The sequence below is a fragment of the Monodon monoceros genome, unplaced genomic scaffold, assembly GCF_005190385.1.
Source record: "Monodon monoceros isolate NGI ecotype Baffin Bay Population unplaced genomic scaffold, NGI_Narwhal_1 Super_Scaffold_12, whole genome shotgun sequence".
In the NCBI taxonomy this organism is placed as follows: domain Eukaryota; kingdom Metazoa; phylum Chordata; class Mammalia; order Artiodactyla; family Monodontidae; genus Monodon; species Monodon monoceros.
The window spans coordinates 17,128,727-17,151,931 of NW_021703768.1; the positions used below are offsets into that span (position 1 = coordinate 17,128,727).

Sequence of the window (23,205 nt, forward strand, 5' to 3'; positions counted from 1 at the left end):
CAAAGTTATATATTTTCTGTAAATATCAACCAAGGCTTACAAAATGTGCTGAGACACATTAGCGATTCCATAGTGGAATCCATATGGAATCACATATTCCATAGCTGATTATCTGTGGCTAGAGAGGGTTCAGAGTACGTGCAAACTCTTTACCCACTAAACTCTTTGAGAATTAGCTTTTCACACTGATAAACTGAAGTTTTTAAAGCAAGGTATTGAATGTTAAATGACTTCAGTCCATTGGCAGAACATTTATATATCATTATTGGTTTTTTGACCCAAAGTAGCACACTAAAAAATATGAGACCCAGTCCATACTTATAATAATGATATAATTGCCTCATTTCAGAATTTATATAAAAATAATATTTGGAATGCTTTCCTTAACGAAATTCTAAAATAAATCAATATAGGAACATATTATTTCAATACTACAGAAGCTCCATTTTGCTTCTATATGAGATTTAATATCAGGGGCTTAGAAGCAATCCATTATCATTAAAATGTGTAATTAAAATCAGATGGATCTGGGGTGTTTTTTCCACAAAATCAGGGAAATGTTTCCGTACTCAAAACCATGCAGAGGACCTTGGCTTTTACGTTTAAGTGGTTTGTACATGTATTCTCCTCTTTCAAGCCTTTACCTGTAAAGTTGCCAGATGAATATTAAAACAAAACAAAACAAAAGCTGTGAATAGTTTATCAAAAATCTAAATCCAAAAACCTACGGGACATCCAAAACCTAGTTTTCCTGGTCCTCTTTGCATAAGAAAGTCAAAGCACCAGCATCCACAGTCATTCTTCAAATGTGGACCCTTCTGTCAGGGTGAATGTAGTCCAGCATTTGCATAATCAGAGTATGGGTCTCCAGAGGTTGTTCCCCAAAGCCCCTGAGTGTCTCTTTTGATTTAGCTTTATACTGGACTGCATACTATTATGATATAAAAAATGATAAAGCAGCATCTGGAAAGCTAAAATGTTGTTAAAAACTTAAATTACATTTTATTCCTCAGGCTTCAAACACAAATTGAGAAATACTCAAATTAAATTTACTTTCTTCCCATACCTCAAAATTGAAAAATAATAGCACAGGGCAGTTGTGAACAGAGGCAAAATTCAAAATTTTGCACATCAGTAGAATCAGACAGAAAATGGCATATAACTTTTGAAGACTCTATAATATATTTAAAGAGCAAAGGCAAAACTTCCCCTTAAAATAAATCTTAATTTGAGGGTTTCAAAATTACAATTAATCTAAAATACATAAATATGGTCATTTTTGGAGACTAGGATCATTATGCTATGCATTTTTATTTCACGACCAATATCAACAACAGCAAACTGTTATCTAAGCAATTTAGGGGGAAAACCCCAAGAAATTCTGAAAAAAATTAGCCTATTTGGGAAAATGTCAAAAGAATTAAACGTTCACATTATATTTCCAGTTAGCAGTTACTTCACTGTTGAAGGTTTCATGAAATTCTCCCATGGTAATATAGTATTTTATTCAAAATGTATGCAACTCTATAATTATGAACTAATGGAATTAGAAAATGATAGTGTCTGCCAGCCTTTACATAACAGAACACTTTGCAGTTGGCAAAACATTTTTACAGATACTTATTGATCTTCACATAACCCTGTAAGTTAAGCAGGGAAGTCTTTGCCATCTCTATTTTGTAGTTTGGGACTCTGACTTTAAGAGACGTGTCTGAGAATAATAAGTGGGAAACTCCTATTTTTTTGTTCCAAGACCTACACATTTTCTGTGGGTCTCAAACATAAAGGGCTAATCAATCAGTGAGATGGGGAAAGTCTGAGCTTCTGTGAGGAATAAAGACAAGTCAATCATAAGTTTACGAAGTTTATGTAAGTTGGAGGATAGTCTTTTCAGACTACATAGTTATCATATGAGGTTCATTTTTTTTTAATGACTGCCATGTTAAAAATAAGCAAATTAGACAAGTATAAACCAATGATCAAATATTTGACAACCAATTTTAGGTACAGGAATGATCAGAATTGCTGACGTAAATGCACTAAAACAAATGGGGAAAAAAAAAGTATAGAGTTCCTCAATGTTTTGTACAGGATAAGGTTTGTAGGTTTTTTTGTATTTTTTTAATTAAATCTTTCCCTGACATAGATGATCTGAGTATATCTTAAAACATTCATTCTATCCACTTAAAAAAGGGGGTTCTCCTGTTAAAATAAAGGGGGACAGGCAGGACAGAGACAGTAGTCTCCGTGATTCAGAGCAGTGCACAACTGGTGCACAGAAGTTGCATACATCATAGTGCAAGCAGCAAATCCCCATGCTCCATCAATTTCATATGGAGAAAAGAAGTGGGGAGGGCAAAGGAAAATGATACATACAAGTCCATGACAGAGTGTCCTGGTATATTGGAAATACCTCATGTCATTTCAACACAAGACAAAGCTAATGAGATGTGTCACAAAAACAGGGTGTGGGTCTCAAGAGTCCACCCAAAATAGTGGAAAAAGAGGTTGTGACTAACTTCACCAGTTTCATTTTACAGTGTATCACCCCTAGAAATCAGTCATAAGTGATTTGGAAACTTTTTGTTCAGTTTTGCTTTTGAAAAGAAATCACAAAATATTGAAACAAATATCATTGTTTGGCTTAATTCAGGTATTCTTCATTAAACAGTACACAGACTTTATTGAGCAATTGAAAATATACACAAGGAACAATAGCTTTTTCTCTGTATTTTTTTTTTTTAATTTGACTTTCTTCCGATTAAATAACCCAGTTTCGATCATGAAAAGGGCACTTGTTTCTATAGTAGCTGTGCTCTGCTTGCTCAGTTCCTAGTACTGTTTCCAAGCTTCTTCCTTGCCATTGCTGAGGTTATATCTCCACTTGCTCAGGAAGCGAATTCTAGAAGGTTGCAAGAATTGATCCCCTAAGTTGTTCTTTCAGATTCTATTTCTCCATAGAGTTCAGCTAACTTTTTAAACTCGGGTCCCCAGTCTCCAAGGTACTGATAATCCTGGTCTGATTGTGTGGTTGCTGAATCCAGCGAGCTGATGGACCCAGCTTCTGATCTCTGACCCTCATAGGCATAAGTCTGCAGAGAGTCATAAGGCGGGACGCTGGGGTCTAGGTCGGCTTCAGCCAGTCTTTGCTTAATAAACTCCTGAACATCTATACTTTCCAGGGTGGAAAAGGTCTGGTGCCTGGGGGTGAGTTTCACTTCCGGTCTGATATCTCTCCGGTGCTTGAGCTCCTCGGCAGCAGACGGATTCCTCAAGGCTGTGATGTCAAAGGCCTCGGTGTCTTCCTCGCCGCCTCCCTCGTCATCATAGGTGACCACGTTCTCCCGCACGTCCTCCTCTGAAATGATCAGGGGCTCTTTTTTGCTGCGTCTCAGGGTGATGAAAAGTACTACAATTGCTAAGGAAAAATGGAAAGAGGATGAAGGGTTAGAAAAAGAAGAAGGACATTCTTGGAGATTGGACATCAGCAATTCCCAGCCACTATCATCAGCTACATTCCATTTAGGCTTACGTTGTAACACAGCCCTGATCTCTGCACTCTGTGAATACCACCACAAGAGATTTTAACATCTTGAAGAATGTAGAAAATGACTATCTATCTCTACAAAACATTGGGAATCGCTGATCTTCTGGAGAACTCTGTGATATTCTCATTTGCCAGGCTATGGCTTCAGGATTCGTGACCGGTGATGAAGTCTAATCATTCAGTCAGGGAAACAGATGATGGAAAAGCAATATGAAATTTTGACTGGAAAAATAATTCTGTGTGGGAGTCAATCTATAGATACTTATCCTTCTAAGGAGTACACTAAAGGCAGGATATTTTAAGTTTTTGTAAAATAGAAAGAAGGAACCCCTATCGTTAACTCTTTCCTTTTGACGCTTTGTAGAAAATCAAAGCAGGAATATTTTACATGGTACATCTTGTTTGTTCATTATCCTTTAGAATAATATTATCAGGCATTAATTATTGCACTTATCTATCAAGCTGCAAAAGATGTTATTTTTTTATTAATTTATTTATTTTTGCTGTTTTGGGTCTTCGTTTCTGTGCAAGGGCTCTCCCTAGTTGTGGCAAACGGGGCCACTCTTCATCGCGGTGCGCGGACCTCTCACTATCGCAGCCTCTCTTGTTGTGGAGCACAGGCTCCAGACGTGCAGGCTCAGTAGTTGTGGCTCACGGGCCTAGTTGCTCTGTGGCATGTGGGATCCTCCCAGACCAGGGCTCGAACCCATGTCCCCTGCATTAGCAGGCAGACTCTCAACCACTGTTCCACCAGGGAAGCCCCCAAGATGTTATTTTATTTGTATATAATTTATGTTTCATAGGAATTTTTTTGTTTACACAATGCTCTTTACATAACTTTTTAACTTAATCCTCAAAGCAGAGCTGGGGATTTCCTCATTTTTAAAATGAGGAAACTGAGACTCAGGAGAGATTACATGAGTAAATACCATGTAACTGTAAGACCACACAAATGGCAGGTGGAAAACCTTGGGCTGTAGTTTATGACTTTTCACACCAAAGATGATGATGTTTCCATTACCATATTAAACTTCATTATTTTAAAAATATAGAACAAGGAACTGAGTGACCTGTTGGCTGTGTGTCTTAGGGCAACTTAGCCAAAAGCAGTGAATAGGTTCTTATTATCAATAATGTTGTAGCCGTTGAATAAATTAATAGAAATAGGTCTTGGGTATTTTGTGTTGGTGGTTTTTCAATAGTTTCAGATTACTCTATTTGATGGTATTAAACCATTACTAAATAGAAAGATATTTCTACTTTATGTCATTAGGCCCAATACCCTTTACTTCATCTCTACAGACTGTTAGCTTATTGGTTAGCTGATAATTTAGGCTTTATGATAACAATTATAAGGTTCACTAGTATTTAAAACATTCCTTATAATATAATAATCAGAGAGGTATATTCAAATGGAATGTAGGGTTGTTAGATTTAGCAAATAATGCAGGACACTTAATTAAATGTAAATTTGATATGAATAACAGCAGAAAATATATATGTATTATATATGTATAATATGAGATGAAACACAACAAAAATACATGTATAATATATGTATTCATACATATTACATACTATATATAATATGTGTACATATACACATACATATATATGTGTAATATACAATTAAGTATGTCTCATGCAATGTGCAAATATTTTATGAACACATTAAGTATATATATTAGATATTTGTCCCATTATTATGCATAGGACATATTTATGCTATACATATTATAGCATAAGTGTGTATATATATATCTCAAAATTATATTATAGCTTATACATATATATAGCTTAAGTATGTCCCATGTAATATATCTGTAGGTGTATGTGTATACATACACACACACAGAAACTCCTACAGATATATATTTTTTATACAAAACTCACATTTCTACACTGTATTTTGTCTATTTATTTATGTCTGTAAACTGTATTTTACCTGGAAATACTGATTATATGTAAGCTTTAACAAATGGTCAGAAAGCAAGCGAACACCGGGTTACCTATTCTCTGACAAAGAACATACCTGACACCCTCGAATCCACCCTTTTACCCTTCCCCTCTAAAAAATAACTTCTTTTTCTTTTATTGTTTCCTTGCTTATCTTTATAGTTTAACCCCTTTTTATGTATACCCATAAACAATACAGATAAGCTTTGCCTGTATTTGAACTAGATATCATAGTGTATATGTGATTTTAAGACTTGAAAATGTAGAGAGAAAGAGGAATAGATATTCAAGCCAGAAGTGGAAAGGATAATTATGAGAGGGAAATCTACCATATGTGGAAAGAGGTGGTCACAGTGTACTGGGAAGAAGATAATTTTGCATACAAGAGGCAAGTGGGAACCTGTGGGAATAAAGAAAAAAGAGACAAAACATCTTTAGGGAGGGTCAGGGAATCATCTGGAAAAGTATGGAATAAGAGGATACTGCCTAAGTAATGGGGAAATGCAACGGGGAGATTATAGTAGACATGGGGAATTACTGAGTCACTGTGTTGGAAAGGGAGTGATTACAGAAAAAGCAGAAAATGAAATGCTGATGCTGCATGTGGCTCTGCTTCATAAATGCTCTGCTACAGAATACAGTAGTTTCCCATTCACGTTGCTTATACTTTCTTTTTGGGAAAAAGAAACAAACAAACAACAACAAAGAAACATTTCACTGAATGCCATCAGTATGCATTTAATACCTCACTGTTTATTTTAGTGTAAATCCAGCCTACAGCTTTCTAATTCAGTGGCCCAAGCAGTATCCTCAAATAATGCACTCCATTCTACCAAGAGGTTTATATTTGTCATCCACTATATATTTCTGCTCATCTTTATGATTAACTGAGGAGGCCGTTCTAGATCAAAACATCTATTTCTACAGACTGCCTAGTTTATTATAGTAAAATTTCTTACTTTTGTCAATAAATTATTTTCCTTATGTTGAAATGGTTGGTAGTTAATGCCAAGGGACTTTATGTGCATGTATAACAGGAAGAATGTGATCAATACTATTATCGAAGTATGGAAGTAATTTACATCCTACACCAATATCAATGTCATATTTGCCTAATGAAACATAGTGGATAATGCTGGGTTTATTATTATGATAGCTTTTATTTGCTTATTTCCCCGAATTTAAGAAAATATTCCTGATACATATGTGTTGATTCAAAATATAGATACTAGGTAAGTTTGAATTTAGAGTTTTACATCTTTCTCTTTTTCTAGACAAAGAGAGTTACTTGTCAGTGACAAATGATTCCTAGATTTGTTACATAACTATTTATTATAAAGATCAATTTATAAATAGCCGTACAATCTGGGACACTTTTTAAGGGTGGAAGGGGATTTCGTTTATAATTACATCAGGACATCAGGACAAATACAGACATATGGTCCCTTTAGTCAAAGACAAATTCAAATCAATTCAGAGAAGAATGTGGAAGCATGAATGAGAAGGTACACTTCTAATGAATTTCTTTACAATCATGTTTGTTCAGTAGAGGTTTCTGGAGCAAATGGCACACAGCAGATGCTCTGTAAACAATTCTTATGTGGATGAACAAAAGAATAATCTCTGTGAGAGTGATAATGTGGCACTGGGTTAAGTGAATCTTCATAGTAATAGTCTCACTAGGAAATAGTAATAGTCTCACTAGGAAAATAATTTTTAAATATTTTTAAAAATCAACTTACTGCTCCTAATAATACCAAACACCTAATTTTGCTTGAGAATATTTTTTAAAGTTTGAAAAACAAACTAAATGTTTCCCCCAAAATCCCAAGGCCAAATTTATTTGAAGAGAATAAATGAAGATAATAATCATACATATAAATTTGAGAGTTAAATCCCTATTTATGAACTGGCAGGCAAATAAGCATAATCAAATGAGTCTCCCACAGTATATCAAACCATACATGTATAACAGGGTAGTACTTCTTTCAGTGGTTCATCTGGGAAAATATAATATGATAGAGCCATGGTGTTATTAAAAAAAAAAAGAGAGAGAGAGAGAGAGGGGTACAGAGCTTGTCCTTTGTTCAAAATTATACTATAAATGATTTCTGGTATTTTCAAGTTTGATTACATAGTCTGGAATAAAATGAATTAATTGTAGTATTTTTGAGATGTCTTTATTCTAATGAATATTTTATTCTTGGTTAGTATATGTCTTTTTCTTCTCTTTAAGTCTGGCCAGGATTTTAAACCCAAGTGCTTCTTTTTATATAAGAAAATTATAATGAATTTATTGTGTCAGTAATTTATTCTATTCATAAAGGAATTCAAATTTGTGGAAACAGTTTTCTCTTTGTTTTCTCCTATATTATATTTACTTACTTATATTATCATTCCAGTGCTTAGAGTACTAAGGGGCTTTGAGTTTTCATAAATAAAACTGACATACAACTTGCATTTGAATACATTATGTACTGACTCCTAACATACTCCCCCAAACTACTTTTCATAGCAGATTTGTTTACCCCTAAATATCACTTGATTCTTTTTTCATACCATCATATGTGAGTACTAAACTTGGTAGAACGAGGTGGCCCAAGTCAGGGAGATGATTTTGATTAGCTTCTGTAGCCATAATTGGTAATGACACTTCTCATTGAAACAAGTTTTCAAACTCAGGGGAGCCCACAAGGTCATTTAAAATAGCTTTCATGGCAAGCAGGTTGGCAGTTATTTTCTCATCAATTCCACCTCCTCTCCTAGTTCCTCACTCTCCTCCCACCACACCCACCTTGATCCCCATTTATGATGAAATTTACATCCAAGAATAGGAGCAAACTATGTGGTGGATTCATCTAGGTCAGCAGATCATATGTGATGCATGGACTACAAAGGTAGACTTCCAGAGGTCTGACGCAGATCCTGATTCAATCATCTCTTGCACTGGTTCACTCTACCAACAGTTCTGGTCCCTCTGATAAGTAATAGGGTGGGTTGGGAAAGAAATGTCAGATCCCTGGGAGGGAAAGAGGACTCTGACAATCCCCTCCTCTGGCACCAAACTCTGACTGCATCATGATGGCTCACTCTAAATTATTTTCTATCCATTCCTTGAAATGGATCTGAAAAGGTAATCCTGACAAAACATAACTCAACTCACAAGGTTTACATTTACCATTTAAAGTTAGGCCCTTTGGTTTTCAAGCACCCCATCTTCTGGTAATCAATATATACATAGATGGAGTCTGACCAAACTGTAAAATATTGAATCATATTTAACCTATAATAAAACATAAATATGCACCACAGAAGTTTACAGATGACTCTAAGGTCATTCTAGTTGAAACTTTATTTTCATAGATTCAGAAATAGAAGCAAGATACTTCATGGGTCCTGAGATCACACAGTTAATTAGTGGCAAAACTGGGGCTGAGTTTCCACAATCACAGTCATGTTCTCAAACAGCTACTAAGTAAAACATTTTTCAGTATTAAAAGATTAACTTAACTTCATGATTTATTTAGCTGTTGAGGTTGAATGCTATTTCAGAATTACAAGTTCTAAAAGTATTGCTACCTCTGATGTTGTTGATATTTTCCTTGAAATCTATGAGCTCACACATTAACCAACAATACTTCAAAACTGCAAATGACTCCATCCAAGTCTGTGGGTCAGATATTTTCTGAATAACGATATAAACCCTTAAAATGCCATGAAAAATATAAATTACATTATAAATAGTGATTGTTTAAATCTAAGCTTAAGAAATTCTGCAACATTTGGATAAAACTGTAAAGACACATTTGAGTTTCAATAAAAATTGAAAGAGCAAACATATCAAATAGAAACTTTGTTTCATTAGCCCTGAGGTACAGCATAAAATATAGAAATGTTCTCTTATTTACCCCAAAGGGGAAACATTTTCATAAAGTCAATTAAAGGGATGTATTGTTTCATGAAATAATAAAATGTTATTTTATATAGTACACCTGAATGTACCTTATATTGACATCTTTCAATTTTAAAGATTTTCAATTTTAGTATGCAAAAATAATTTTATGACGATAAATGAAAACAAAAGCCAAAGGTAACATGCCTCCACCAGTTGAAATATCTTTCAGAATAAGGCCTCTGGAGGAACTTATAGTAATGTCAGAGTGTTTGTTTTTGTTTTTGTTTTAATGGAAGTAAAATTGACTTATGAAAAGTCACTGAGTTCTATTCTTTTCAGTTTCAGTTAGGAACCGTAGAGGGTTCAATGTTTATAGTTGTTTATTCTTCGGGGTTTTGTTCTTGTTTTGTTTTCCTTTTCGGTTTGTGATATTTTGGTTTTCAGTTTCAAAGACATAAAAGGTAATTTTTTAATTTCTAAAGAAAATAGCAGTTAAAATATATATAAATAATCAATATATAAATTAATAAAATCAAGAAAGCCTGATTTTCCCAAATACCATCTCTACCACACTTTTGCAAAAGACTGTACTGCAGTGAAATAGTTTTTGTTATGGTGAATCAAACCTCCACACTCCAAGTTGCTAAGTGCAATTGATACTTTTTGCTACTCAATTTATTTAACTTTTGGGCAGCTTTGAACACTGTTGAATGCTCTGTCCTCCTTGATGCACTTATTTTCTTTGTTTCAGGATATTATACCTTACTAATTTTGTTCCTTGTTCTGTGATTTTTTTCCTTTGCTCTATGCTATCGCATCCTTCTTGATTTAGCGATCACACTGGAGTTTATCACAGCTCAGTCCTAGTCTATCCTCTCTCTCTTTATAGACTCTTGCTGTGGTAACATCAACAAAATGCATTTCCGGTGTCCCCCAACTCAGGGAAGATCAGGGCCCATATTCAGCAAGAGATGAAAAGTCTTCTTTGATACTGTTCTAACTCAGTCTCATATCCAGTTTATCCAAGATCATTTTTTTTTGTTTGTTTTAATTTTTGGCTACTTTACTTTTAGCCCTTGGAAACTTGTTCCAAGAAAAGACACCATGTCATAAACATTAAGTATTTGTTCACTGACCTGAAATAATTAACACTGCAGTTTTCACATGGAATCTCAGGTACTTCCAATAAGCATTCAGTAAAGATTTTGGTAAATATTTCCATCCTGTGATTTGCAGCCTATTACCCAAGATCACTTTTGATTTCACCTAAGACATCTTGGTACTATCAATCTTTCTTCAGCTCCATTTTAAGTATACTGGTCCAAATTATGCTATATCTGAGTGAGACAAATGTGTCATATTTCTAGTCAGTTTGCCTACCTGCTCTCTTTACCAGCATGAGATCTGTTCTCCACTTCATTCATAATCATCTTTGTTCAACATGCAAATTTCATGATGGGGCGCACCTACTTTCAACTTCTCCTCAAACTCCTAGAACAAAGCCCACCATTTTTGCCATTTTACCCCAACCTGCCTCGACCCTGCCTAAACATCCTTTCTACTCAATCTTATTCCACATTGATCTCCACTCCTCTGTATGGGTAATTTGTCTTCTAACCCAGGAACAAAACAAAGGATATTCCTTGCAAAAATATCTGTGTCTCAAAGTACATAGTTTGTTTGTTTTCCTTATGTATACACAGTAGCAAGAAAAGAACAAAAGATAAGACTCCTAAGAGAAAACTAGAGGGAGGGGACACACTGGAAAATATATATATGTACCCATTTTAAACTATAAAGCGAAAGATTATTTACATCTGCCTTTCCTATAAAAAAATCTGGATTTCCTTTCTTGTTTTGTATAGCAATTCTAAAGAGATTATAGTAATATTAGTTTCAAATGCAGTTGTGATAAGATTCCAACTATTAAAAAGATAACATAAAATTAGAGAAAGTACTTTATTTTCTATTAAAATAAAATGTAATGCAAAAAATAAACTAAAAAAATGTATTAGTTTTAATTTAATAAAATTTGATATATCCGAGGCAAAAATTATTTTATATTTAATCCTTTAAAATTCAGCTAAGATTGATGATAAACTCATTTTAGACTGATAGAAATTTCTACAAGAAATTTATTCCATTTATTTGGTGGTTAGATTCATTTGCAGAGTAATGTCACTTATTTTCTTTGAAATAAATTGTAAATGCCCTTTCAATAGGAAATTTAGAATATTTAATATCAATTCTTTCTAAAATAGGTCCTTTCCAAAAAGATTTCTCTTATTGTATCCCTTCTTTTAATATTTCAACTCTTTCATCACATTTGAACCAAATCATTTCCAGATTAACTATGGTATTGAGAAAGTTAATTAAAGGAAACAGTCATGTCTTGTTATCACGTAAAGCACTACTAATTCCAAAGTTTTGTCAAAATGACTCTCTCTCTCTCTCTGTCTCTTTTGCTCTCTTTTCTAACGCGCCATTGTAGGGTACACTCAGAATCGTCATCACACATTAAGATTTAGAATGACTTACCTAGGAGAATGACAACACACAGTAGAATAGCGATTAAGGCTCCTGTACTCAAGCCAGCCGAGGACAGGAGGGCTTCTGCACGGCAGGTCCGCACGCGCCCGTCTCTCTCGCACGCACAAACCCTGATGGTGAGGGTACTGCTGCTGCTGAGAGAGGGGATTCCACCGTCAGAGATCATAATGGGGAGGTAATACACATCCTGAATAGTTCGACTAAATCTCCTCCGCCTTGTCAGAATGCTGGCTGTGTTATCTATGACAGACATAAGCAGAACAACATGGACTTAGTAAAGCCGCCATTAAAGATTCACAGTTCCTTTAATGGATAAAATGGGCATGTGCGATTTCTTTTCCGTTTATGAAATGGATAAAGGAACGTGAAGGGGAGATTATTAACCAGGGACTAAAACTCATTCTCAAATGGAGAAACATATATGAAAAGTTAATAGGGCCTGGACTGAAGGGGAGGGGAAATAGTGGATGACAGAGGAGGAAGGAAGCAGTAAGCATTCGGGGCATGGGCATAATAGCCAAAGGATTGAAAAGGATACATGGATACCAGACTTCGGGGTGAGCCAGTGGTTCCTACCACAAACCTGGTGACTCTGAATATCAGTGATAGAAATAGACAGCTATATTTTTAGCGAACTTCGGGTGAGGTTAATGTACAAAAATGTTTAAGAATCATTGGTACAGATAATGTATTTATGGAGACACCAGATCAATTGATAAACTGTTTTAAACTTGTGATTTGAAGCACTCTTGTTATAGTGGGCACACCATGGGTAAGTTAATAATGAATAAAATAGTTAGTTTCATTTTTTATGTGCTTTTAAAATACTATGTACTATAGTAAATGATTGCATGAGGTATTTTGATCAGTCCACACAACCCTATACGGGAGAGGATGTTAAATTCCTTACATTTTAGGGAAAATCATTTTTATTAGGAATAATAATTTTAAAATAAATAACCTCAGTCCCAGAGGATAAATTGCCTCAAATCACAGAGCTAGTGAATAATCAAGCTACAACCCCAATACATTCTAGAACCCTGCTCAAAACCAGGATGTCATGCTGCCTCTACTCCACCAGTTCACTTCCAATTGGTATTGATGCCTCAGGTGCACATAGGAAATGTTTATCTTAGCATTGTTAGTCCCCCTTCCGTGTCTGTTAGCTAAAGGACCCTTTTGGTGCACACTTGGATGTGCTGCTTAGAACCCCTGCATGAAGTGACATTTGCCTGAACTGTAGATTGCCACCTGGCCCAAGGTTACACTTTTCTGGAGCAACACATAGCCAATGACTTATTGCTGCAAGGTTATAAATGTCAAGCCATTTCTGCTGAATGCAGAAAATACTGAAGGGCAAGTTTAGTTCCAGAGCTTTCCCATGGGGTCAGCCATGGACACATTCAAATTGCATGGCAGCTTAATTGCTCACTCTGCCTTTCTTTCTTCCACTTCCACTGTGGTCCACAGATGTTGATCATGAGAGCACACTCCAATAAATATCCTACCCCCTAAACTCCAATCCAGAGCCTGCTTTCCTGATCATCCAACCTGTGACTACACATCTGAGTTAATTACTTTTCACTAAAAAGTCAGTAAATCATTAGACAATTACTTTTAGGGATTCTTTTTTCCCTATCAATTTCTCTTATTCTGAAAATTGGAACTTTTAAAATTATGAGTATGTTTATGATAGTCATGATACAATACCTTACAGCTATATTCTCTTGGTTGTACATTGCCAAACTAATGCAATAGAAAGATAATGAATATTTCAAATATTCAATATAACGCAGGTAATAAAACATGAATAATACACATTATATATGTAAATTAAAATTATATACACACATATATGCACATATATATGTATAAGTTGTTGAAGATTTGTTATAGAACATAAATAAATAATCTAATAAGTTATTTAAAATATTTTCTCAACTGGAAGAAGAGAAGTTTAAAGAAAAGTGTGTCAATTGCTTACTCTGAAGCAGGTTTCAGAATGATGGGAAAAAAAAGAGGAGAAACTGCATCATGTGTGTTTTTAAGAGTATAGCTATCACAGGTACTCTCCTGGAAACCTGACCTTTGAGTAAGCACACCTATCAGGTGTAGGATGTTGCTTCATGATTAATATAAACTTGCATATATGCACAATTCCTTAGCCTAAGGAAAAGGTTTGAACTTGGGCTCATAGGCACAAACACGTTTGAGAATCTTACTGCTGGTCCTCTGAAGAAGAGATGTAAGACACTGGTCCCTGGTCTCAGTAAATATCATAATGTGTGGAATGACATGATAACATGCAGGGGTAGATGGGGACTCTCTTTCATGGCTCTAGCCTCGTGTCCACTTTACATTCTTAATCTGGAAGCATGTTCTTTTTCAAGATAATTATTGGAAATGCAATCAGAAACATGATGAGAAACAAGAAGAAAGCCTGAATATGTTTCTAGTGCATTTTAAGTTCTCAAATAGAAAGCTCTCACACATGGAGACATGACAATATTCTTTCACTTTTCCAGCTGAAGGTTTGACTTTTGAAAAGAAAAGAGGATTCAAGAAACAAAGAGCTTCCTACCCAGAAAGGCTTAGCATAGCAGAATAATGAACTCTTGACAAGGGGTATTGTATATCTCCCTGGAACTGCAAAAAATGTACTTGGCAGTAGGCTCACTGAACTTGAACAAGAAAACTTTGAAATAAAATGAAAGAGATAAGAAGATATATATATATATATGTGTGTGTGTGTACATACACATACACACACACACATAATTATACATATACATACGAGAACAAACTTTGTCTTGCTGAAACTGAAATATTAGGTGACAAGAAGAAAACAAATCTCTTAACTTGAAATATAATGTTTAAAAAATAAAACAAGTATTACAGAAAGTCTTGCATAACTACTTTAAACTGGATAAAAAATTAATATAAATTGAATAAAAGGAAACCATAGCAGGATGTAAAATCTGTGGATGAGAAGAGCTAATTATCAATGTCAAATAAAGGACAATCTCTAATAATGTGTACCCAAGTTTTGTTCTTAATTCTAACTGTCAAGAGTTTGGATGAAGACAGAATATTATAGAACACTTGGAAGCCAAGCTAATATAGCTAATGTATTGGATTAAGATTTAAGGAGATTTTGAACAGCTAGCACAAAGACCTTAAGCTAACAAGACAGGAACTAAAGATATGTGTTAGACAGTACACTTTGAAAAGTATCATATGGGAGAGATTTTGAGTAACATCTATTATTTTCTAATACATATACTATCTGAATGTAGCAATGAGGCAATAGATCTAAAACAGCCTCAGAAGGATTCAATAATGATATGGAATTTTTATGCAGATCTTTATTGGGAAGACGTCATTGGAATACAGTGCATAAATTTGGGTCTACTATCTTAAAAGTGATACTTTAACCCAGTTTAGAAGACCTTGACTGCAATAAAAGTGTTAGAAAAGTGTGTCATATGAAGAATCTTTGAAACAAACAGTGTGAAAATTCTACATGTCTTATATGAATTTAGGGGCCTGAAATGACTTAGAAATTTAAAGAAAAATTTGGGAAACTCTGTTAGTAATTAATGTCTTTCTGAATATAATCAATATTTTCCTGACATTCCCAGCAACTATAACTTTGATGCAATGTGGAAATAGCCTTGAACATGGTTTGGTCTTTCAAAATAGATGACAATGTATTATTTATTTTGTTGCATATCCCATTTTGTTCAGAAAATGATATGGACATATATAGGAGGAAGCAGGGAGACTGCCATGCAGATATACAATAGATGAATCATGGAGATATTTACAAATATCATTGTGATGACTGTGAAAGAATTGAAATTTTGAGTCCTTTGAAAAACAATAATAATAACAAAATTTTATTTTTGCAATTATAGGAAGTCCAGGGACTTCATAATTGATAATTTTGGGGGGATCTTTCACACAAAAAATATTACAGTAAAATACAAGTTTGGGTAGATAGATACACTTCCAACTTCTACATTTCTATAGGGACAGAAGGCTACAGAATACAACAGTATAATACAAGTAACACTGTGTTTCTAAAATTCAGGTATAATTTTCTTGAACTAGTAGTATGTGCTCTATTATTTCTTTGTTCAATAGTTTGAACGATCTTGAAAGGTTCTAATCTCTGTGCTACTTTCATAAACTGTAGTAGAGTTTAAGTTAAAATAAGGCATACTTTTAAAATACTCCCTTGGGCAAAAACACATCCTACATTAAAGTCCAAAATTACCTTATATCTTGGAAAGTATTAAAACCTAAAAAAAAGTGGCAGTGTAGGAATAAAGACATAGACATAGAAAATGGACTTGAGGACATGGGGTGAGGAGGGAGAAGCTGGGGAGAAGTGAGAGAAGCATGGACATATATACGCTACCAAATGTAAAATAGATAGCTAGTGGGAAGCAGCTGCATAGCACAGGGAGATCAGCTTGGTGCTTTGTGACAATCTAGAGGGATGGGATGGGGAGGGTGGGAGGGAAGCTCAAGAGGGAGGAGATATGGGGATATATGTATATATAGAGCTGATTCACTTTGTTGTACAACAGAAACTAACACAGCATTGTGAAGCAATTATACTCCAATAAAGGTGTATAAAAAATTTTCATTTACAATAGCATAAAAGAGAATAAAATGTTTAATATATTTAACAAAAGAAGCACAAGCCTTGTATACCCAAAACTATACAACTTCATGGAAAGAAATTAAATATCTAAATAAATGAGAAGATATCCCATGTTTATGGGTTGGAAGACTTAATATTGTTAAGATGACAATGTTACCAAAAGTAGATTCAGTGTAGTCCCTATCAAAATTCCAATGGTGTTTTTTGCAGAAATGGAAAAAACTCATCCTAAATTCAAATGGAAATTCAATGAATCTCAAATAGTCAAAACAATCCTGAAAAAGAAGAACAAAATCAGAGGACTCATGCTTCCGATTTCAAAGCTGACTACAAAGCTATAGTAATCAAGACCTTGTAGTACTGCCATAAAGATAGACATAGAGACCAGTGGAATAGAATTGAGAAATAAACCGTTATGTTTATGGTTAATTGATTTTAAAAAAAAATCATGTGTTCTTCAAAACTCTTAAACTATCAGATGCCCATACCCTCCCTGCCATTTCAACGAATTCCTTATTTGATCATGCAAACATAAAGATAAACTTTGTCTCAAGTATAGCCTAGCAGACTATTAAAGTAATATTTCCAAATCTATCACAATAGCAGAAACATTTGAGATCTTCAGATGTAACTCTGTAATTGGGTTAAACTTTTTTTAAAAGCTGAAGAAAAAGCTGGGAGATAGAAACTTAACTTCCACCGAAGAGATAAATATGCATGGCTTCATAGCATTTCATTTTTATCTGGTCTTCCAGCAGCAATAAGATCCATTCATAATTTAACTATCATCAGAGCCCATGCAGGAAACAACGCTCTTTTGCTTTCCTGCAAAGTACCTTTCACATAACAGGTACTTGATAAATAATGATTTGAACTACACTCAGCAGGAGCCTGTCTACTCTTACAGTTTCCTCATTATATTGACATGTATTAAGAAATTAAAACCAAAATGAACTAATCTATCTTGATCTCCTCATGCTCTCTGCTGAAGGTTGATTCTTTTTCTCCTGTTTCCTCACTTCCCATTCTTTTAATCCTAGAATTACCCTAATTTCAATTTTCAACTGGATTCGGCAAGTTCATTTAAGTTTGTAAACATTCTCCTGGCCTCACTTGTGTTTCTGCCAAACCACAAATGCATGATCCAATATGTTATTATGTTCATATTTGCACCCTGGAATGTCACCCCTTTGACCACCTGCCACACTCCTTCTTGATGCTTTTTAAATCCCAGATAAATACAACCATACATTGTCTAAAGACTCTGCTTTCAGATTCATAAACAACGCTGGTAAATAGTTGTAACCATCTTAAGTGACCCCAATAAGTATATAGGGTAACTCTAAGCTCTCAAAGGAGGTTGGTAATTACTGTATTAATATCCATATTTCATCAGATGCCATAGACTAGCTAGCTATTCTAAGCTTATTTTGCCATTTTCTCTTAAGCACTATTCCTCCACTCACAGCACGAAAACAGCTTTTTCTGAAAAGAAGCTACCATCTATTATCAACATATGAAAACCACATTTGAAAACTGCTCAACCTTCTTTGCTATTAATTATGTCTATCTATGTATACAAGACTCTGTGACGTAAAAAAAGAACATGAATACGTATGAAACAAAAATATGAATCTTGAAGAATATCAGCAAATCTACTCATGAAAAACATATAAATTTGCATAAGAGCATTAGTTTAGATAAATAGGGTAATAAAGAAGAAAAACAGCTTTTTAAGTAAACCCAACCCCAAATCTAAAATAATTCATAAGCATATCACAATAATATAATAATTGCAGAAACTGTAGAAGTACAGAGAACAGCAGTTTACCAAAAAAATAAAAAATAAAGTACATGAATTTCAACAGAAACCCTCTACCCAATATTTATCACATACCTTTAATAAATATTAAATTTTTAGTAGGAAATGGATGAGTCAAGTACAATAAATTATGGAGTCATGATATTTATAAACACTGAAGGAAACTCTAAAGATTAATCCTTAGAGAGACTGAAAAAGCAAATGCATATTCCTGCTCTTAAAATTATTTAAAAATCTGTTTTTAAATAAATTTTTACCCCCTTAAGGCACAGGGTAGAGCTGATGACTCCTGCAGCATTTATGTGATTCCGAGCAAGGAAGGAATTAAGGCAAAAGAGTGTAACCTACATTTTCACAATAGGAAAGCAAAACAAAATGGCACAGAATGGCCCAATTGGTCATATTTTTATTGCTTAGAATATGTGTCAGCTATTTGTTTTTTTTTCTGTTTTCCTTTTTTTTTTCCTGCTGTCACTGTGAGTAGGAATATAAGAAGGTGATAATGTGTGGGCTGACAAACCCATTAGAAAAAAAATACATGAAAGTTAAAAAAAAAAAGTCAACAGAGGTTAAAATCACTAGATAAGGTGTGGGCTAACAAACCCATATTTTTCTATCTAAAGCAAAAGACTCACTAAAACACACCACTACATTTGCAAATCACCCTTTCCCATATTGGTGTCATGATGGCTTACAGACTGTTTGCCTTCTCACTAGTCAAGCTTTGAATCTCTGCCTTCCCATAAAGGATAGTGTGAGTCTATCAAGTATGACTAGGTAAATGCTAGTAAGTGAAGACTGAGACTTGACCAGGAGGAGAAAGGAGATTAGTAGCCGAACAAAAACAACGTGTCTCGTGTCTCAGCCTCATCACTGACAGTAGTGACTTGGGGCACAGGTGCTCCCACACCCCATAAAGACTGTTTGAGGCATCATTTGCAACTATATTCTCAGGACAGACTGTGTACGTGCTATTTTATTTAGGAATGGGAGAAAAAATGCTAAATGGTCTCTTGAAGCCCTGTGGAAAAAAACAGAATTTTAAATGGTTGCAATCTATAGAGACCTTAAGCACATTACAATACCAGCTGTGAGTTCTCATTTGAAGGACAAAAATAAATGATGGGAATATCAACTACTAGGGATCTGACAATGCCAAAGAAGTACAAAATAAATGTAAAATTTCTCATGATTTCCAATATGTATCAAACTAAAAAACTGCATTTCACTATCAGTGGACTATGAAATCTGAACGAAAATGCCCCAAAAGACATCTTCTTAACAGCTCATAGTAAAATTTGAAAATATCCCTTATCTTAAAATCAATGCAACATAAACTTAGATATTCCTTCACCAAACCCAAACAGCCACAAGGAAAATCAGTATTTTCTGACAATGGTTATTAAGTATTTTGTTAAAAATGATAAAGCTTATAAATAATAAGACCTTCACTTTTAAAAGTAATATTACAAGGAAATAATAAAAAGTAATAAAACCAAGGGGAAAAAACATCTTCAAATTCTGCAACAAGGTGAAAGTGACAGTCTACAGAATCTTCCATTTAATATGATTTAAAATGGTCATTTTTGGCACAGTTCACTCACTATTTTAAAAAGAGTGTGCTATTTGAGCCCATTCATTTGTTTCTTTTTTAAAATTAATTTTTATTGGAGTATAGTTGCTTTGCAATGTTGTGTTAGTGAACCCATTCATTCTTAAAGACTGGAAATGTCTACAGAAGTGGAAAACATGTATCTAAAGAAGATAATCTAGAGACAAATATGAGCAGTAGATGTTCTTGATAGCAAATTATCAGTTAAATTACGATAAGGATTTTCAATCTGAAAGGCACATGAAATGTGATTTAGAACCCTGAAAACAAAGAGATACAAACATATACATAGTTAAAAATAATCTCTTCTCCTACTAAAATCTGTAAGATTTACAAATGCACTTGACAGTCGGAATTAAGCCTAGGAATTAGTCTGGCAAATCTTGCATCAAATAAAACCTAGTCCCTCAAGAGGCAGCATAAAGATCATGAAGCAGAAAAGACTTGTAGATTAATGATTTTATATTGGTGGATTAGGATACACTTTTCTATTACAAAATGAATGAACAAAGGTACTGTATGCACAGACCCTCCTGGGGGTAAGCCTAGACTCATAGACTTTATGACATTATGGCTTTAGTACATTTATTATAGATATTTGGTTAAAAAGTTGAAATTATACAATGGATTTCTTTGATGCCAAGATGAAATGTTTACCTATCACAATTTAAAGAGAAGATGATTATAGAAAAATCTACATTTTAATCAGAAAACATATCATACTTTCATTGTTGTTTTAAGGTAATATAATTTTTAAATGCTGTAACTTAAAAATTATCATCTGAATTCCAGTCTTTAATTTTAAATAAAATTGTATTATTACCAGTATATTAGTTAATGATAAAAATAAGGTCATTATCAAAAAACATATTTACAATATACGTTTTGCTGTATATGTTGTTAAAAAAATAGAAATCTGTCACTTGGCTATTTTCCAAATCATAATGTTTCTTATTTAATAGGTAAGGGGTCATAACTTTCCAGATAAATATTGAAGACGGTTGCTTAGCAAAAATTTTTCTATCTGCAACAGTTTGGTACTATAGCAAATAAAGAATTAATGGCAGAATATCTTATTTGTTTGGGGGGAGCACAAAATACAGCACAGTGCTTAATATTTAGTGTTTTTAATAGTGAATTAAAATGCTCATGTCTCTGCTCTGTCACATCTCCCTAGCTAGATTCTTAAGATTAATGTTGCATTCTGTCACCTCTATACTGTCTTCATTCCCCACTTCATTGAAAAGTATTCTCTGATCCACTCTACATGAAGGAATGGACTCTATCCTGTAAAGTCAAATCATGCTCCACTTCTTTTAATTATAGGACTTTCAGTGATCTCTCTAAAGTAACTCACATTTCACTGCCTTCAATTGCAAGTTACATTTCATTTCATCTTTATTTTCCCAAATAGATGGAGAGTCACTTGAAAGCAGGAGCTATGTGTTTTATTTCCTTGCATCTGGACAGCTTAGATCACTGCCTCATACACAGCAGACAATGCCTTGAAGACTGAATGGAAGGAAAAAAAACAATGTTAAGAGCTGACTATAGAATTTCTTTTAGAGGAAAGCATTCTAAGAAAGGAGAATAAGAATGGTGGTAAATAGCAATACAGTGTGAGGCTGGAGAACACACTGGACAGCCCCAAGTAAAATGTCAGGGGAGGGGATAGGTCTGAGTCGTGTGTGTGTGTGTGTGTCTGTGTGTGTGTGTATTTCAGGTGTTTTTTTTTTCATTTTTAATTCAATACCATACATGAATATATTCTTACTGAAAATATTCAAAGTGCATTTCATAGACGTTTCTTAAGAAATATTATATATCCTATCATATTATCATTATTGCTTTTCTATAAGAATATATGCTACTCAAATCATTATTTCTGTTTGATATTTAATCATATATTGTTTGTTCTATACTGTCTTTACTTTTTCATAAATTTATTTTTATTTTATTTTATTTTCATTTGTTCGTTATAGCTCCAAATATTTTGTCAATAGAACTTTACTGTAATTGACACGTTTTTTATATTTTCTGAGGCATTCAGTATTTTACAATACCCTTCCTTAATTGTCATATGAGTGTCATCTTAAATAGGCAGAGATGTATTTTATTGTAGTTGTTTCTTTGAAATGTCACTAAAACAAGGTCTATGGACTATTAGCTTGAATCTTGCAAATGAGTACTTCAGCACTGATTATTCTCTTTACAATTTAAATTCATTGTCTGGAAATTTGTAAAATGATTTCTTATCTCTCAAGTTAGGGACACTATACATATTTTTGGATCTAAAACCCATATATTCCTTCACTCAAGGTAATTCCTTCAGATATTTCATTATTATTTTTCCATCTATTTATTTATTTAATTCTTAGTTATCTTCATTGTGCCCTTTATAATTTATAGCACTTTGTGCATGATTTCAACTTCTTTGTATTTTGATCTCTCTTCATAAAAAAAAAAAAAAAAATGAAATGGTAGTAATTGCTTCCATATCTCCATTTGACAAAAGAGGAAGCTGAAACACACTGAGAGCAGGAACTTGGCTATGGCCTCACACATAATTAGCAGAGGAACCTGGTTTCAGATTCAGGCAACTGGTTTCCTGAGTCAGACTCTGAAACATTCTTCTATGTTGCTTCCTTCTCCTTCTTTTTTCCTTTTTTTTCATTTAACAAATTTTTATCTAAACTTTCCTCTGTGTCTGGCACTCTGGTAGCAGTTAGGAATATAGCAGCAAATAAGTCAGACAAAAGTCCCTCTCCTCACAGAGATTACAGTCTAAATGGGAGAGAGGTCACAGTGTGATAAGTGCTAGGATTAGGGAGGTGCAGGGTATCAAATAACCTCATTTGTCATTTAAAGACGTGGATCTGCTTTGGTGATCACTGTGGGGTATTGAGTGTTGGGTGTCTGAAGTGCTGGCTCACTTGCGTTTATGGACATTGAATTTTTCCAGTTATGATTTCGAGTATGGATGGAGAAAGTGCTCCCAAGACTTTGGCAAAAAGGGGGGCTTGGTAGATGACAGGGACCAGGAGAGGCAGCTAAATGCCACAAGACTCAGAGGGGCAGGGAGGTGCCCAAGGACAACGACTCCACCTCCCAGCTCACCTTGTGAGGCTGTGATGGAGAAAGCGATGTTCTC

At 34.3% G+C, this 23,205-nt stretch overlaps 1 protein-coding gene across 2 annotated transcripts in view; it reads right to left on the reverse strand.

The window, feature by feature from the left end:
* Positions 1 to 977: 977 nt before the first annotated feature.
* The window catches only part of CDH18 (cadherin 18), a 340,967-nt gene continuing 318,739 nt past the window's right edge, over positions 978 to 23,205 (reverse strand). Inside the window, exons 10-11 of one of the 2 annotated variants that reach the window (XM_029217299.1) lie at positions 11,937 to 12,082; positions 978 to 3,418 (exon numbers count right to left, since the gene is read on the reverse strand). In XM_029217299.1, coding sequence (XP_029073132.1) covers positions 11,985 to 12,082 — 98 coding nt within the window. In that variant the 3' untranslated portion in view covers positions 978 to 3,418; positions 11,937 to 11,984. Of the gene's footprint in view, positions 3,419 to 11,936; positions 12,189 to 23,205 lie in introns of both variants that reach the window. The other variant, XM_029217297.1, reaches the window with a different exon arrangement.